This window comes from Chlorocebus sabaeus, chromosome 6, assembly GCF_047675955.1.
Source record: "Chlorocebus sabaeus isolate Y175 chromosome 6, mChlSab1.0.hap1, whole genome shotgun sequence".
Taxonomy (NCBI): Eukaryota; Metazoa; Chordata; class Mammalia; order Primates; family Cercopithecidae; genus Chlorocebus; species Chlorocebus sabaeus.
This window is the reverse complement of record NC_132909.1, coordinates 2,487,649-2,504,913: the sequence shown is the minus strand read 5'-3', so window position 1 is coordinate 2,504,913 and position 17,265 is coordinate 2,487,649. Positions and strand designations below refer to the sequence as shown.

The 17,265-nt window shown below is 41.1% G+C and overlaps 1 protein-coding gene across 1 annotated transcript in view; it reads left to right on the top strand.

Moving 5' to 3' along the window:
• Positions 1-17,265, top strand: part of NLRP4 (NLR family pyrin domain containing 4) — a 41,981-nt gene that overhangs the window by 23,748 nt on the left and 968 nt on the right. Inside the window, exons 6-9 of the mRNA XM_007998210.3 lie at positions 3,709-3,876; positions 7,130-7,300; positions 13,285-13,455; positions 14,920-15,090. Of these exons, the coding sequence (XP_007996401.3) occupies positions 3,709-3,876; positions 7,130-7,300; positions 13,285-13,455; positions 14,920-15,090 (681 nt within the window). The remainder of the gene's footprint in view (positions 1-3,708; positions 3,877-7,129; positions 7,301-13,284; positions 13,456-14,919; positions 15,091-17,265) is intronic.

The window sequence follows — 17,265 nt, the reverse complement described above, 5'->3', positions numbered from 1 at the left end:
ATCCAAATTATACCATGTATCAGTACTTCATTCCTTTTCTTGGCTAAATAGTATTCCACTGTCTAGATATTCCCCATTTTGTTCTTCTAGTCATCTAGTGATGAACACTTGGGTTGTTACCACCTTTTAGCTATTCTGAATAGAGCTCTATGAACACTCATGTTTGAACACCTGCTTTCACTTCTTTTGGGCTTGTAACCAGTAGAATTGCTAGGTTATATAGTAATTCCATATTTAACTTTTAGAGGAACCACCAGGTTAGATTTTCCTCGGTGACTGCACAATTCTGTATTCCCACCAGCAATGTCTGAGCGTTCTATTTTCTCCACATCTTTGCTTACTTTTTACTTATTTACTTATATTTTATTTATTATTATATTTACTTATTTTTTTATTATACTCATCCTAGTAGGTGTGAAGGAGCATCTCATTGTGGTTTTGATTTGCTTTTCCTGAATGACTAATGACGTTGAGCATCTTTTCCTGTGCGTTTTGATTATTTCTGTATCTTCTTTGGAGAAATGTATTTTCAAGTCCTTCACACATTTTTAAAAACTTTTATCTTACATTCAGGGGTACAGGTACGGGTTTATTATATAAGTAAATTGCGTGTCATGGAGGTTTGGTATACAAATTATTTCATCACCTGTTAATAAGCATAGTACCAGATAGGTAGTTTTTTCTTCCTCACCTTCTTCCCACCCTCGGCTCTCAAGCAGGCCCTGGTGTCTGTTGTTTTCTTCTTCATGTCTATATGTACTTGGTGTTTAGCTTCCACTTGTAAGTGAGAACATGTGATATTTGGATTTCTGTTCCTGCATTAGTTTGCTAAGGATAATGACCTCCAACTCCATCCATGTTGCTACAAAGGATTTTCTCTTATTCTTTTTTATGGCTGTATAGTATTCCGTAGTGTATATGTACCACATTTTCTTTATCTAGCCCACTGTTGATGGGTATTTAGGTGAATAGTGCTGTGATGAGCATACAGGTGCATATGTCTTTCTGATAGAATGATTTATATTCCTTTGGGTATATACCCAATAATGGGATTGCTGGCTTGATGGTAACTGTATTTGAAGTTCTTTCAGAAATGGCCAAACTGCTTTCCATCATGGCTGAACTAATTTACATTCCTACAAAAATGTATAAGTGTACACTTTTCTCTGCAACCTCACCAGCATATATTATTTCTTGACTTTTTAATAATAACCATTCTGACTTGTGTGAGATGGTATCTCCTTGTGACTTTGATTTGCACTTTTCTAATGATTAATGAGCATTTTTCATATGGTTGTTGGCAACACCTTTGCACATTTTTTAATTGGGTTCTTTATATTTTCTGATTACAAGTTATATATGAGACATGCTTTGTGAATATTTTCTGCCATTCTGTGAGTTGTCTTTTCACCTTCTTAATGGTGTCCTTTTGAAGCACAAAAGCTTCTAATCTGAGATACACTTTATTTTTTTATTTTGTCTCTTGTGCTTTTGGTGTAATTGCTACAAAACCATTGCCTAACCGAAGTTCAGTAAGATTAACTTTTTCTTTCCTTTTTCCCCCCAAATTTGAGATGAGTCTCACTCTGTTGCCCAGGCTGGAGTGCCGTGGTGCAATCTCAGTTTATACAACCTTCACCTCCTGGGTTCAAGTGATTCTTCTACCTCAGCCTCCCGAGTAGCTGGGATTACAGGTGTGCACCACCATGCCCGACTAATTTTTGTATCTTTTTTTTTTTTTTAGTAGAGATGGGGTTTCACTATGTTGGCCAGGCTGGTCTCAAACCCCTGACCTTAGGTGATCCGACTGTCTTGGCCTTCCAGAGTGATAGGATTACAGGTGTGAGCCACTGTGCCTGGCCCTTTGTTTTCTTTTAAAAGTTTTGTTTTGCCTCTTATATTGAAATCTGTATGATCCATTTTGAGTAAATTTTTGTGCATAGTGTGAAGTAGGCCACATTGTATTTTTTTCACTCCTTGAAAATAATATTGGGTTAGTGCAAAGGTAATTGCAGTTTCTGCCATTAATGGCAAATTACTTTTGTACCAACATATATACACACGCACACACACACGTATGTGTATATATATGCGTGTATATATGTATATACATATATATGTGTATGTATATGCGTGTATATATGTATATACATATATGTGTGTATATGTGTGTACATATGTATATACATATATGTGTGTATACACATATATATGTGTGTATGTGTATATATATATAGAGAGAGAGTTGTTGTTGTTGTTGTTAGTTTTGTTTTTTAGAGGGAGTCTCGCTCTGTCTGCACCCAGGCTGAAGTGCAGCAGTGTGCTCTCTGTTCACTGCAACCTCAGCCTCCCGGTTCAAGCAATTCTCCTGCCTCAGCTTCCTGAGTAGCTGCCACTACGCCCGTCTAATTTTCGTATTTTTAGTAGAAACGGGGTTTCACCATGCTGGCCAGGATGGTCTCGATCTCTTGACCTCGTGATCCGCCCTCCTTGGCCTCCCAAAGTGCTGGGATTACAGGCTTGAGCCACTGCACCCGGCCGCACCAACCTATATCTTAAAGCTAGGAACAACGTTAAAAGCACGCATGGCCACAGAGCCCTCCTGCAGAGGCGTGAGGAGCCGTGGACTCGGTGACTTGCCAATTCCACGTTTATTTCTTGACAACTCCCATGAGGGCTTTCATCTTTATGCTATTGTCTCTGAGTTTAGTTTATTTTTTGTGGCAGCCAGAGGTAAGGAGTGTGGTTGAGGTAATAGAAAACCACAACTACTGGCAACACAAATCAACTCAAGCCCCCAAAAAAGGAGTCCTATGGGACTCAGGTTCAAGGCTTCTTCCATATTCTTTGAGGAGATATTACTTGAGCAAAGACCTGAATAATGAGGTTGTGTCTAACCACAGGCCAGAAAAAGAGCATTCCACTTGGGGTGCACACATGCAAAATAGCCCAAGTTCGGTAAAGGAGCCGCTAAAGATGAGTTTGGGGAGGATCAAACATGAATAATTCCTTAGAGAATGAAACTGGTGTTGTCAAGCAACTGAAAAGAACCAGGGTGACTGGGACACGGGGGCTTGGGAATGGGTAGGACCCTCGTGGATCATGTTGTATATTTTGGGATTTTCTCCAAGTGCAGTGAGATAAGTTACTGGGGGAGGCTAAGCCAAGCATGCATATAACTGAGACGGTGCATCTCAGGTTGGCCATCTCTGTACCCCAGAGACCGTAAGCCAAGCATGCATATAACTGAGATGGTGCATCTCAGGTTGGCCATCTCTGTACCCCAGAGACCGTAAGCCAAGCATGCGTATAACTGAGATGGTGCGTCTCAGGTTGGCCGTCTCTGTACCCCAGAGACCATAAGCCAAGCATGCGTATAACTGAGACTGTACGTCTCAAGTTGGCCGTCTCTGTACCCCAGAGACCGTAAGCCAAGCATGCATATAACTGAGATGGTGCGTCTCAGGTTGGCCGTCTCTGTACCCCACAGACCATAAGCCAAGCATGCATATAACTGAGACTGTATGTCTCAGGTTGGCTGTCTCTGTACCCCAGAGACCGGGTTGACAGGGATCAAGAAAGGGGTTGGGAGGCAGTGAGTCTCTCAAGGACGGCAAATGTGGGCTTCCTGACTCTTACAGGATTAGCAAGAGGAATGAGTCCAGGAACTAGAAACCAACAGAATGTGACCTTTTCCCTTTCCTGCAGGCTGGTAAATTGTTTCCTCTCACCCATCGATTGTGAAGTCCTTGCCTGCCTTCTAACCAACAACAAGAAGCTGACGTATCTGAATGTATCCTGCAACGACTTAGACGCAGGCTTGCCTCTTCTGTGTGAAGCCCTGTGCAACCCAGACACGGTGCTGGTATACCTGATGTGAGTGGATGTCGGGGGAGGCGGGGGGCCGTGGCGACAGTCGAAACCTGGGCCTATTGACAACAATCTGCTCATTGATGGAGGCCACATAGCAGAGGTTTAAAAGCTCATGCCTAAGAATCAGAAAAGACTTGAGTTCTATTTTAGGATTTACCACATAGGCACTGTCTTCTTGAGCAAAATATTTAACTTTGAATGGAGGGAGAGATCCTGTCTTAGAGGTCTTACGGCTATCAATTGAGATTGTCTAGACAGAACACGTACTACATTTCAAAACTGTGAGGAGGTTGGATGAATGCACCTGCAACACACATGGTACTTCCTGTGTTGATAACGGTTACTTCAGGCATGGAGAGTGGACCCGGTAGGTACTTGGGACAGTAGCAGAGCAAAATGTCTGTGGGCCTGTTGACCCCAGTTAATACTACATGTGATGTTCTTTCAGTAATTGGATGAGAAGAGACTATTCAAGTCAGTTTTAGGGTACGTAAAACACAGAAGGAAGACAGATGAGTAAGTGGTAAAGGCCAGTTGATTTACCGATTAATGGAATTCTAATATCTTTAGGTGATACTTATTAAAAAAAGAGGGAGGACAGAAGAATATATATGCATTTGTGTCTTTATTTTTTGAGATGGAGTCTCGCTCTGTCCCCCAGGCTGGAGTGCAGTGTCACGATCTCGGCTCACTGCAAGCTCCACCTCCTGGGTTCACGCCATTCTCCTGCCTCAGCCTCCCGAGTAGCTGGGACTACAGGCGCCCGCCACCTCGCCCGGCTAATTTTTTGTATTTTTTTTTTTTAGTAGAGACGGGGTTTCACCATGTTAGCCAGGATGGTCTCGATCTCCTGACCTCGTGATCTGCCCGTCTCGGCCTCCCAAAGTGCTGGGATTACAGGCGTGAGCCACTGCACCCGGCCTTTTTTTTTTTTTTTTTTTTTTTTTTGAGGTGGAGTTTTGTTCTTGTTGCCCAGGCTGGAGTGCAGTGGTGTGATCTCGGCTCACTGCAACCTCTGCCTCCCAGGTTCAAGCAATTCCCCTGCCTCAGCCTCCCGAGTAGCTGGGATTATAGGCATGTGCCACCACGCCCGGCTAATTTTGTATTTTTAGGAGAGATGGGGTTTCTCCATGTTGGTCAGGCTGGTCTCGATTGTGTCTATTTTTTTAATACACAAATATCATTGGAAGAAATAGTATAGTATAGGCTGACTGTGAGAAATAGAACTGGGAAGCTGGAAGATAGGGGAGGATGGAGATTTTTCCCTCTTTATACTTTCCGGGCATTTTGAAACATGAACAACATGAAAGTGAGAGTGTTCTGAAAATGTCAAGAAAATGAGAGGATTTATACCTCAAGCTAAAATAGAGGGATGGGGACAGGACTTAACCTCCCACCCAAAACAACCAAAAATAACCAACTAAATAAAGCAACTGTTTAAGACCTCAGACATCAGGCAATGAAGGACAGTGACTCCTGAGCAATGAGGGACAAACACGTGAGTCCTGTATTTGTCCTGGGTTACTACCTGGGGAGAGATTTCAGGATGCAGTTCAGGAAGGGGAACCCAGATGGAAGTTGGTAGACTCCCAGAGTTGGTGAAACCCCGTCTCTACTAAAAATACAAAATACAAAAATCAGCCGGGCATGGGGGTGCATGCCTGTAATCCCAGCTACTCTCGAGGGAAGCTGAGGCAGGAGAATCGCTTGAACCTGGGCGGCAGAGGTTGCAGTGAGCCAAGATCGCACCACCGCACTGCAGCCTGGGAGACAGAGCGAGACTGTCTCAAAGGAAACAACAACAACAAAAGCCCACAAATGCCTGGATATGCCAGAAAATGGAGATATAAGAAAGAAGCAAGCTGGGTGAGGCCTGCGTGGAAATGCAGATCTTGTGTCTGTCGACAGGAAGCAGCTGCCCGTTCTGTCCTAGCCTGTTGGATTTCCACGTAGGAATGTGACTCCTTATTGCCAGATAGCCCAGTTTTCAACAGAGGTTGAAATCTAGATTTCATATAAAATTTTAATGATGGTTATAGATTGCCAACTGATTTTGTTAAACACGAAAGTGCCAGAAAGTTTAAATATCTGTAGGCCATGTGTGGTTCATTCATCACTAGCTTTCACCTTCTACTTTTGTTTTTTTCTACTCCACACTTTTTTTCAAAGCGAACATGGATCCTTAAAAAAAAAAAAAATTCATAAACTGGCTGGGAGTGGAGGCTCCCACCTATATTCCCAACACTTTGGGATGCCAAGACAGGTGAATCGTTTGAGCCCAGGAGTTCAAGACCAGCCTGGGCAACATGACGAAACTCTATCCTGACAAAAAATAAAAATAAAAAATTTGCTTGGTGTGGTGGCACACACCTGCAGTTTCAGCTACTCAGTAGACTGAGGTACTGAGGTGGGAGGATCCCTTGAAGCCCGGGAGGTAGAGGCTGCAATGAGCTGTGATCATGCCACTGCACTCCAGCCTAGGTGACAGAGCCAGACCCTGTCTCGGAGAAAAAAAAAAAAAAAAAAAAGTTTTGAACCTATTATTATTTTAAAGAATAATGAAATTGAAAAAGTTGAGGATACTACACACGAGGTAATCAATGCACTTTACCAGTCCATGAGAGAAGAGTCTCAGAAGGCTCACGTCTTGTCAAAGGACATCATCAAATAAAGAATTAGAACCAAAATTAAAGCCCTATTAGAGTATTAGCTATGCCATATTACACGATACTTTTTCCTTCTGCGTTACCCTCTTACTTTCTAATTCTCCTATCGGGCAAGTAAGAAGAAATGAGAGGGTCAGACGCGGTAGCTCATGCCTTGTAATCCCAGCATTTTGGGAGGCCGAGGTGGGCAGATCACCTGAGGTCAGGAGTTCAAGACCAGCCTGGCCAATATGGTGAAACCCCATCTCTACTAAAAATACAAAAATTAGCCAGGTATGGTTTTGGGTGCCTGTAATCTCAGCTACTTGGAAGGCTAAGGCAGGAGAATCACTTGAACCCAGGAGGTGGAGGTCGCAGTGAGCTGAGATCACACTGTTGCTCTCCAGTCTGGGTGACAAGAGCAAAACTCCGTCTCAAAGAAAAGAAGAAATGAGAGAGGGTGTTTTCAGATAATCCAGAACTTCATCTTAGTTGGGGAGTTTGTGAGATTATAGAAATACTACCCTGAATATGAGATTAAGCAAAGCTCCCTGAGACGACATGTCCCTCTTCACTCTCCTTCTTTTCTCCTTGTGGTTTTGTCCCCATAGGCTGGCTTACTGCCACCTCAGTGAGCAGTGCTGTGAATACATCTCTGAAATGCTTCTGCATAACAAGAGCGTGCGCTATCTAGACCTCGGCGCCAATGTCCTGAAGGACGAAGGACTGAAAACCCTCTGCGAGGCCTTGAAACGCCCAGACTGCCGCCTGGATTCGCTGTGGTAGGTTTTTTGCTGTTTCTTGGAAGAACAGGCCGTCTTTTCAAGGGCATGCGCTTCTGAAAATAGGGCACCTGGAACTGAGGAAGGCCATAGTGTCTGTGCCTGGGAATGTGAAGGTTTAAAAAATAGTTGCCTCAGATTCTTGTAGAGACGTTCATGTAAACAAATCTGCACCCTGACTTCTGTGTCTCAGATTTAATATGTTGTAAATAGTTCTGCAGAGGCCTAAGAGAGCCAGAATTAGGTCTGGGACCTGAGGGGCAATTTCATGGCTAAGACGATATTTGGTGCGTGTTCTACAAGATGAATACAATTTCATCAGGTGCAAAAATAAAGCCAAAATTCCAGGTAGAAGGGTAAAATGTGAAGGCGGGAGATCCAAAAATACACTTGAGAATTAATGTGTGTAACAGAGAATGCTTTAGAAGAAGACAGAGGAGAGGGTAGCATGAGATCAGCAAGAAAGGAGATAGTGCAAAGATTTAATTTCATGTCCTCACATAGAGAAATATCTGGGTAATCCCTGTAGCAGCAGTGGCAATGTTTTAGAGTTCCCAGTTAGGATAATATGTTATGCTCTTTTCCTGAAAAAATACAGACTTGTGAAATTTGGCAGCATGATTTTTACCTAATCCATTAGGAAATCAGAGTTTAGAATTTTGTATTCCTCACTCGAAGAGTGTGTTAAATAACATAACAAAAACACAAAATGCATTCATTCTCTCCCGATGGTGTGGTAGGCTATCTGGGCCAATCATTGACACTGAAAGACACCAAAAATGTCAGATACAATATTAAGAAAAAACTTAAAAGCATCTAGAAGCTAAACAGAAATATTCTTTTTTTTTTTTTTTTTTTTTTTTTTTGAGGCAGAGTCTCACTCTCTCACCCAGGCTAGAGTGCAGTGGTGCGATCTTGGCTCACTGCAAGCTCCGCCTCCCGGGTTCCCGCCATTCTCCTGCCTCAGCCTCCCGAGTAGCTGGACTACAGGTGTCTGCCACCACACCCAGCTAATTTTTTTGTATTTTTAGTAGAGACAGGGTTTCACTGTGTTAGCCAGGATAGTCTAGATATCCTGACCTCGTGATCCACCCACCTCAGCCTCCCAAAGTGCTGGGATTACAGGTGCACCCAGCTTAAACAGAAATATTCTAAAGTAGCAGGCTAAGTAGATAGCACTTAAGGCTCTCCAAAAATCCTTAAGACATATTAAAAAAAACCACAACATAATCTTAAACTAGTACTGAAGCCGACACCTGAAAGAAACAAGAGCACATCATCTCTGGAGGTCGGTAATAGGATGACATGATCCTTGACCTTGGCTTATTCCTAAAAGGAATTTTTAAGGTCAGTAAATACCACACAGTTAAAATAACCCAAACCACAAGGAAATAAAGCACATTGAGCCAAGGACAAGTCAAAATACAAACACCTACCAAACTTTATCTAATTATCTATAAAGCAATTATACTTCCTGTGTTTCCAGAAATATAACAAGTTTGAATCTCAGGGAAAAAGGAGATTAAATGAACAAATAATACAACTAGAAATTATAAATATAATAATATATGGGGTGAATAGTAGATTAGACATAATTAAAGAAAACATAGTAAAATAGAAGATAGGTTATAATTACCTAGAAAGCAGCATGCAAACAGAAAAATAAGTAAACTTAGAATTAGCTTATAAGAGTTAGATGATTAAGACATTCTAACACACTTACTGGGAATCCCAGAAAGATAAAATATTTTAAGGCTAAAATTTTTCTGTAACTGATGAAAGATTCTAGTTCAGATTCAAGCATCCAAATAAGTGCTTAACAGGATCAATAGTGGAGAAACTGTAGAACACCCGATATAAAGATGTTGGCCTGGAAAGGTTTAACGAGGGGCTGGGAGCTGGTGGAAATGATCTACAAGAAAGGATAGACAGACTTGGGTGAAGAGTAACAGTGGAAACCAGAGGGCAGTACAGGGAGATATTCAATATGGTGGGGAGAGGGGAGGGTGGATTGTCAACCTAGAATTCTATAGCCACCAAAAACTATCGAGAATGAGGATAAAACACCTTTTCCAATAAATACCAATTTCTTACCACCAGATCCTTCCTAAAAGTAATTCTAAAGACTGTGTCTTAGACGAAGTTAATCATTCCAGATGGAAGAGAGACAGAGCAAAGGAAGTGGTAGATGTCTGGATAAATCTAAACAAAATGTGGTTTGTGTATAAAAATAATACAGTCTTGAAGATTTAATAGAAAACATATACAAGCGCCATAACAAAGTATAAAGGGGTAGATTGAAGTGAATACTCAAATTAGCAGAAAAGAGGAGACAGAATGATTAAAAATACCCAATCCAAAAAAGAGTGAGGAAACAAAAATTGAAGGAACAGATAAGAAAATGTAAAACAAGATATATATTTGAATTCAAATATACTAGTAATTAGATATAAACAGATGAAATGTCTCAGCTAAGAAAAAATTACCATATTAAAACAACTAATGTTTACAAGTTACTTATTAAAACATAAGGTTGTGGTTGTACAACATGGTGAACTGTAGTAAATGCCACTGAACTGTTCACTTAAATATAGTTAATCTCATGTAAATTTTACCTCAATAAAACGATGAAAATGAAAGGATAGAAAAAAAGGCCTTGCAAATATTAAACCAAAGGAAGCTGATGAAACTGTATGAATCAGACAAAATAGAATTTAAGACAAAGTATCATCTGGTTCATTATTTGGTTCCTGCTAATTTTTAAATTATCTTCCTACTCAATTGAACTTTAAATTTTATGAGGTGAACATAATTACTTCCCATATGCAGTCCAGGAATCCAAGGAGAGAAATCATAATGGAAATTAGAACGTATGTTGAAATGAAAAGAGAATATACTTTGCAACAAACTCAGATGGAGCTGTAGTACATGTATATATTTTAAAAGGAATCTAAAGAATAATGAACTTAAGGGTTTTTTTTCATGGTAAAATAAACTCCCTAAAGGACAGAAGGAAATAAAAATAAGGACAGAAACTAATAAAACAAAAATCCCAATGGAAAAGATGAGAAACCTGCAAGGTGGTGCTTTGCAAAACCAATTTTTGTTAATGCCGTCCTATAGAATATAATGCAAGCCACACAGGTAATATTAAATTTTCAAGTAGTCATATTAAAAAATGAAAGTAAATATTTGAAACTGATTTTAATAATATAGTTTATTTAGCCATATATCAAACTTCAATATGTAATTCATATATCACTTCAATATGTAATCAGTACAAAAAATGACTAATGAGATTTTACTTTTTTTGTATTAACTCTTTAAGATTCACTGTTTTATACTATGGCACATCTAGATTCAGACAAGCTGCATTCTAAGTGCACAGTGGTCACACGTGGCTGGCTATCACGTTGAACAGCGCAGGTGTATATCAAGAATGGGTAAAGAAACGTTTCTACAAATGCTACAGATATTAAAAAGATTCAATATGAGCAACTTTACACAATAAACTTGAAAATTTAGCTATTTTCAAGACTCAATAAGCTTCTAAAATAACTTAAATGTACCCAAAAGAAAAATGTATCAATCAAACCTTTTTATATAGAAAATTTCAGGCTTAGAAGCTTTCACTGGTGATTCTTACCAGATTTTCAAAGAATAAATAATTCCACTCTTAGAAATCAACTTTTTCAGGATCAGAAGAGAAGAAACTCCCCACCTTTTGTTTGTGACTAGCATAATCTTAATGCCAGAAACCAACAAGAATTTTATCAGTTGTAATATAATCCTTACAATTTTTGTAAGAAAGCAGAATTAAAGGCTAGTGTCTTTCATGAAATGCAAAAGCACTAAACAGAATATTAGCAAGCAGAATCCATAAATGTATTAAAAGAATAAACATAATAACTAAGTTGGGCTTATCCCCAAAATGTAAAGTTGCTTTAACATTAAAAAGATTAGTAAAAAAATCAGCGTAAATCACTTTACCGGTTACAAATAAAAATCATGATGTAAAATGCAGAAAAGTTTGAATTAAAACATATAGCTCTTGAAAAATTATTTGGGAACTTCCTTGATGATCTAAAGAATATATTCAAAAAAATCTAAAACAAACATTTGTCTAATGATAGAAAAGCTTTCTCTTCAATATCAAGAAAAAAATAAGAATGGTGGCTATAATCACTTCTAGTTAACAACGTCCTGAAAATCTTAGCAAATGCTTCAAGGTAAGAAACACACTAAACCTGTAATCCTTGAAGAAACACCTAAGTCTATGCAGATGATTTGAATGTACATAGAAACATCCAAGAAAATCTATAGCTAAATTACCAGAATTAGAGTCTAACAAGCTTGCTTGAAACAATATATCAAAAACAGTTACCGATATATCAACAAGAAGTAATAAGCTAGTGGAATTAAAGTACCATTTATAGTAACATTAAAAAAAAAATTACCTAGAAATAACTACCGTGATGTATGTGAGACTTTTGTAGAGAATGAGCAAATTATGGCATAAAACAATATTATATTCAAAGATTTAAATATTCAACATCTAAAAAGTCAGTTCTCCTTAAGTTGAATTCATTTGCTTTCATGAAATCCCAGTGAAAATGCCATGTTTTTGTTTGGTGATTGAATTGAACTTGAAAAGTAAATTTTACAGTGTGTATGGAATTTGCAAGAGGCCAATAATACCTAAGAAACACCTAAAATATAAAAAGTAGGGCCGGGTGCGGTGATTCATGCCTGTAATCCCAGCACTTTGGGAGGCTGAGGCAGGTGGATCACCTGAGGTCAGGAGTTCAAGACCAGCCTGGCCAAAATGGTGAAATTCCATCTCTACTAAAAAAAAAAAAAAAAAAAAAAAAAAAAAAAAGCCAGGTATGGTGGTGGGCGCCTGTAATCCCAGTTACTCAGGAGGCTGAGGCAGGAGAATCACCTGAACCCAGGAGGCAGAGGTTGCAGTGGGCCGAGATCGTGCCATTGCATTCCAGCCTGGACAACAAGAGTGAAACTCCATCTCAAATTAAAATAAATAATGTAGGAGCCCTTGCTCTAAATGTATCAAGACTTTCTAAAGTTTTAGGAATTAAAGTGTGAGATTCACACAGGGATAAGCAGATAGACCAGAGACACAGAAGAGAGATCTCAGAAACAGACTGATCCACGTGTGTTCAGATGTTGCATCGTGGAATAGTTTATCACTGGTGCAGAGAGAGGAGAGACCTTCAATGAACGGTGCTGAGGCAATTCCAGTTGTCCCTCCATATCTGCAGGAGGTTGGCTACAGATTTCCTCTGAGGATTCCAAAATCTGCAGATGCTCAAGGTCCTTATGTAAAATGGCATAGTGTTTGTTTAGAGACAGTCTCTCACTTCGTTGCCCAGGCTGGAGTCCAGTGGTGCCATCTCAGCTCACTGCAACCTCTGCCTCCCGAGTTCAAGTGATTCTCCCACCTCAGACTCCTGGGTAGCTGGGACTACAGGCACACACCAGCAGGCCCAGCTAATTTTCTGTATTATTATTATTACTTTTTTTTTTTAGTAGAGATGGGGTTTCACCATGTTGGCCAGGCTGGTCTCGAACTTCTGACTTCAGGTGATCCGCCCGCCTCGGCCTCCTAAAGTGCTGGGATTACAGGCGTGAGCCACTGTGCCTGGCTCATAGTGTTTGCATATAACGTACAGGCATCTTCTCATAATACTGTAAATGGTCTCTAAGTTACCAGGATAGGTAATACAATGTAAATGCTGTGTGAAGAGTTATACTCTATTGGTTTTTTCATTTGTATTATTTATTGTTGTGTTATTGTTTTAATTCTTGAATAATTTCAATCTGCCTGTGGTTGAATCTGTGGATATGGAGGACTGATGGTACCTATCCACATGAATGACAAAGGCTGTCATGCTTTGGTGTCTCTTTTCCTGATATTAGACCGAGGTGTTATAGCCTTGAAGCATGGTACCCTTACTCTTTTGCAGTATGGTAAAATGTTTTATCACTGTTGCCGGCTGTGAAGACCTCGCCTCCGCTCTCGTCAGCAATCAAAACCTGAAGATTCTGGAAATTGGGTGCAATGAAATAGGAGACGTGGGCGTGAAGCTGTTGTGTGGGGCTCTGACGCATCCGAATTGCCGCTTAGAGGTTCTTGGGTGGGTATTGCCAAAGTCCTGGTTATATTTTCATGAGTGGCAAAGATGGAGAGTGGATGGGAAGAAAGAGAAAGAGGAAGACTCCAACAGGACCACATAGCAACTATCCGTGGTTGCGTAATGAACCAGTGTGAAACTTGAGGGCTTAAGGCAATGAGCAGTTAGATTGCTGCTGGCTCTGCTTGTCTGGGCATTGCTGACCTCAGCCAGGTGTGCTTAGGAAGCTGGTTAACTGAGGGACTGGCTGGTTTGGGTTGACCTTGCTATATGGTATGGAGGTTGGCTGGCTGGGCTGGCTGTCCCCTTGGGGATGACAGGTGTAACCGAGCCAGTCATCTAACTGGTTGGTCTGGGCTCATTGACATGGCATCTGTATCAGTTTGCCAGGGTTTAAAAAGTACTATGGACTGGGTGGCTTAGATAACAAATGTATCATTTCACGGTTTTGGAGGCTGCAAGTCTGAGATCAAGGTGTCAGCAGAGTTGGCTCCTTCTGAAGACCATGAGGGAGAATCTGCTCCAGGCCCTTCTCCTTGTCTTGTCGATGACTGTCTGTCTTCTCCCTGTGTCTTCACGTTCTCTTCCCTCTATGTGTGTGGGTACAAATATCCTCTTATGAGAACACCAGTCATATGACTAGGGCCCCCAACACAGTGTCCTCATTTTAGCTTAATTGCCTCTATAAAGACCTTGTATCCAAATATGATTCCGTTTTGGGGTATTGGGGGTTAGGACTTCAACATATACATTTTGGCAGGGACAAAATTGAGCCCATAGCATCTCAGCAGTTCAGGAGATGAAGTATAGAAAACATCCGAGATCACCAGGTGTGATGGCTTATTCCTGTCATCCCAGCGCTATCGAAGGCTGAGGCAGGCCAATAGCTTGAGCCTAGGAGCTCAAGACCAGCCTGGGCAACATGGTGAAACCCCGTCTCCACAAATATTAGCCAGGCGTGGTGCATGCCTGTAGCCCCAGCTACTCAGGAGGCTGAGGCAGGAAAATTGCTAGAACCCAGGAGGTCAAGGCTGCAGTGGGCCATGATCATGCCACTGCACTCCAGCCGGGATGACAGAGACCCCATCTCCAAAGAAGAAAAATATCCAAGATGGTGGCTCAGAACTCTCCTAACCTTGCTTCCATTGTGTTACATTATCCAAATCAAGGTATGAAGCTGGCTCAGGTGTTATATTATCCAAAGCAAGGTGTGAAGCCAGAAATAGACTCTCTTAGTGGAATGAGCTGCAAAGTCACACTGGTGTAGGCAGGGCTACAGAGAAGAATGGACAGTCGTGGCCACTTTTACCACCTACCCGCAGACGCATGATCTGATGTCATAAACACTGGACTGTGAGATATGGCACTTGAGGCAATGGGGTGTGCCTCAGCTAGACATCTAGCTCACATCCCATCCTACCTCCACCCTGAGGCTGGGGTCACTTCTTATGTGTCTTTTTATTGCAGGTTGGAAGAATGTGGGTTAACGAGTGCCTGCTGTAAGGATCTCGCGTCTGTTCTCACCAGCAGTAAGACCCTGCAGCAGCTCAACCTGACCTTGAACGCCTTGGACTACGCAGGGGTGGTTGTGCTCTGTGAGGCCCTGAGACACCCAGAGTGCGCCCTGCAGGTGCTCGGGTGAGCTGGGGTCTGCTGTGCTCTATGGGCTAAGAAGGGATTGGCTGGGACCTGCAGTGTAATCACATTGCATTTAAAGTGCAAATGATGTTCCTTGTCTCAGGGTTGTTGCAGGAGTAAGAACCAAGCAGGTGAGTATAAAACTCTGACCACAGTAAGTGGTGAATGGTGAGTGCCTAATGAATGGAAGCACTTTTGGAGTGGCCTCATTGTCTGGGGTAACACTCGAGGTTCGTTGTCCCGGGGCCATGGAGATCCAAGGACGCAGACACACGAAGAGTGAGGTTAAGAGAAGTTTAATAGGCCAAAGAAAGAAGAGCTGTCAGCTACAGAGAGGGGTCTCAGAAAAATGAATTGCAGGATCCATGGTGAAATGCAGAGTTTTAAAGACAAGCCGGTGGGGAGGTGGTGTCTGATCGACATAGGGCATGAAAAACTGTTTACGACCAGGTGTGCTATTGGTATAGGGTGTGAATCTCTGGCAGCCCCCACCCCAGTCTTTTTATTAAGTGGGCAGGTTCTCTGCCTGAGCTGTACCATGTTGCCCATTTTTTTCTTACTGTACCCATGCTAATAAAAAAGGGAAGATGGTGCTTTCATGGTGAACAGGCCTGGCCCCCAGGTGGCTCTGTTCACTGGCACAGCTGCTGGCATTCCCCCCCGTGCAATCTTCCAGCTCCCTTATTTATGTTTGCAGCTCAATCTTTCAGGATGTTCTTTCTTAGAAAAGAAATGATTTCTTAGGCTGCTTTTTGTTAGAAGGGAAGCTCTGCTGAGGACTCTTTGGCCCTCACTATCTGCCTAAATAATATTTTACCTCCTGTATCACTTGTTACTATTATAATACAAATTATGATACATAAATATTTATTTTTAAATATTTTAAAATACAATTTATATGTATATTTGTAAGTATAACATTTATAAATATAAACAAAATTTATATTTTTTGTTATATTTATAATTACATATAATCCCACAAACATTATTTTACTAGATAACAATAGAATCCTTAACACTTATTTTTCTCATTCATTTTCCCCTACTGTTTTCAAACCAATATGAGATGAAGGCAATCATAGGCAGCAGTTATTACTAGGCTGTTCATTTCCAGAAAAGGGAAATATAATGGGTTAAACCTGTTATAATTCTAACACTAGAACATTCACTGATTTTTTTTCCCCCTTTTGTGAAGATAGTTTTGTTTTCTTGAAGTCTATCTTTTTAAATCTCCACCTGGAAAGGCTGAGTGCTCAACATTATTTCCTTTTCTTTCTTTCTTTCTTTCTTTCTTTTTTTTCTGAGACAGAGTTTCGCTTTTCTTGCCCAGGCTGGAGTGCAATGGCTGGATCTCGGCTCGCTGCAACCTCTGCCTCCTGGGTTCAAACGATTCTCCTGCCTCAGCCTCCTGAATAGCTGGGATTACAAGCAGGGGCCACCATGCCTGGCTAATTTTTTGTATTTTTAGTAGAGATGGGGTTTCTCCATGTTGGTCAGGCTGGTCTTGAACTCCCGACCTCAGGTGATCCTCCCGCCTCGGCCTCCCAAAATGCTGGGATTACAGGAGTGAGCCACCACGCCTGGCTCTTTCTCATTTTAATGTTTGCTAAAGATTCAGAATGTAGACTACCAAAGTAGACACGCGATTAAGGGGAAAGACTCAAATTGTCTGCGTTCTGAGTCATGGAGGTCTGTGTTTGTCTTCCAGCCTCACCACGTTTGACCCTGTAACCCAGGGCAAGGCATTTGTCCTCTTTGATTATCAGCCTCCTATCTACAAAATAGGGGTGATTATTTGGCATGGTAATTATGAAAGTATGCATCAGATAATGTGATAAATAGGACAGAACTCAGTAAGTGAGTTTTCATCTTCCTCCAGCCGGGGACCATAGATCATCTCACAAAGATGTATATTAAGATACATAGTTGCACTAAAGAACATAGCTTACTCCAACAGTGTGGGACAGTTGCATGCAAACAGCTGCCAAATGGAGACAAGAGGTATTATACACGGTGATACTTAATCCTTCTGTGTGATTCAAAGCAATGGTACAATGTATGGGGGCTCCAGAAACAGATGACTTGAATTTGTATGCAGACTACCACTATCTGGTTTTTGTGACCTTTTAACATTGTTTATTCTCATTGTCTTCATCCCAAGTTAGGACAATTATG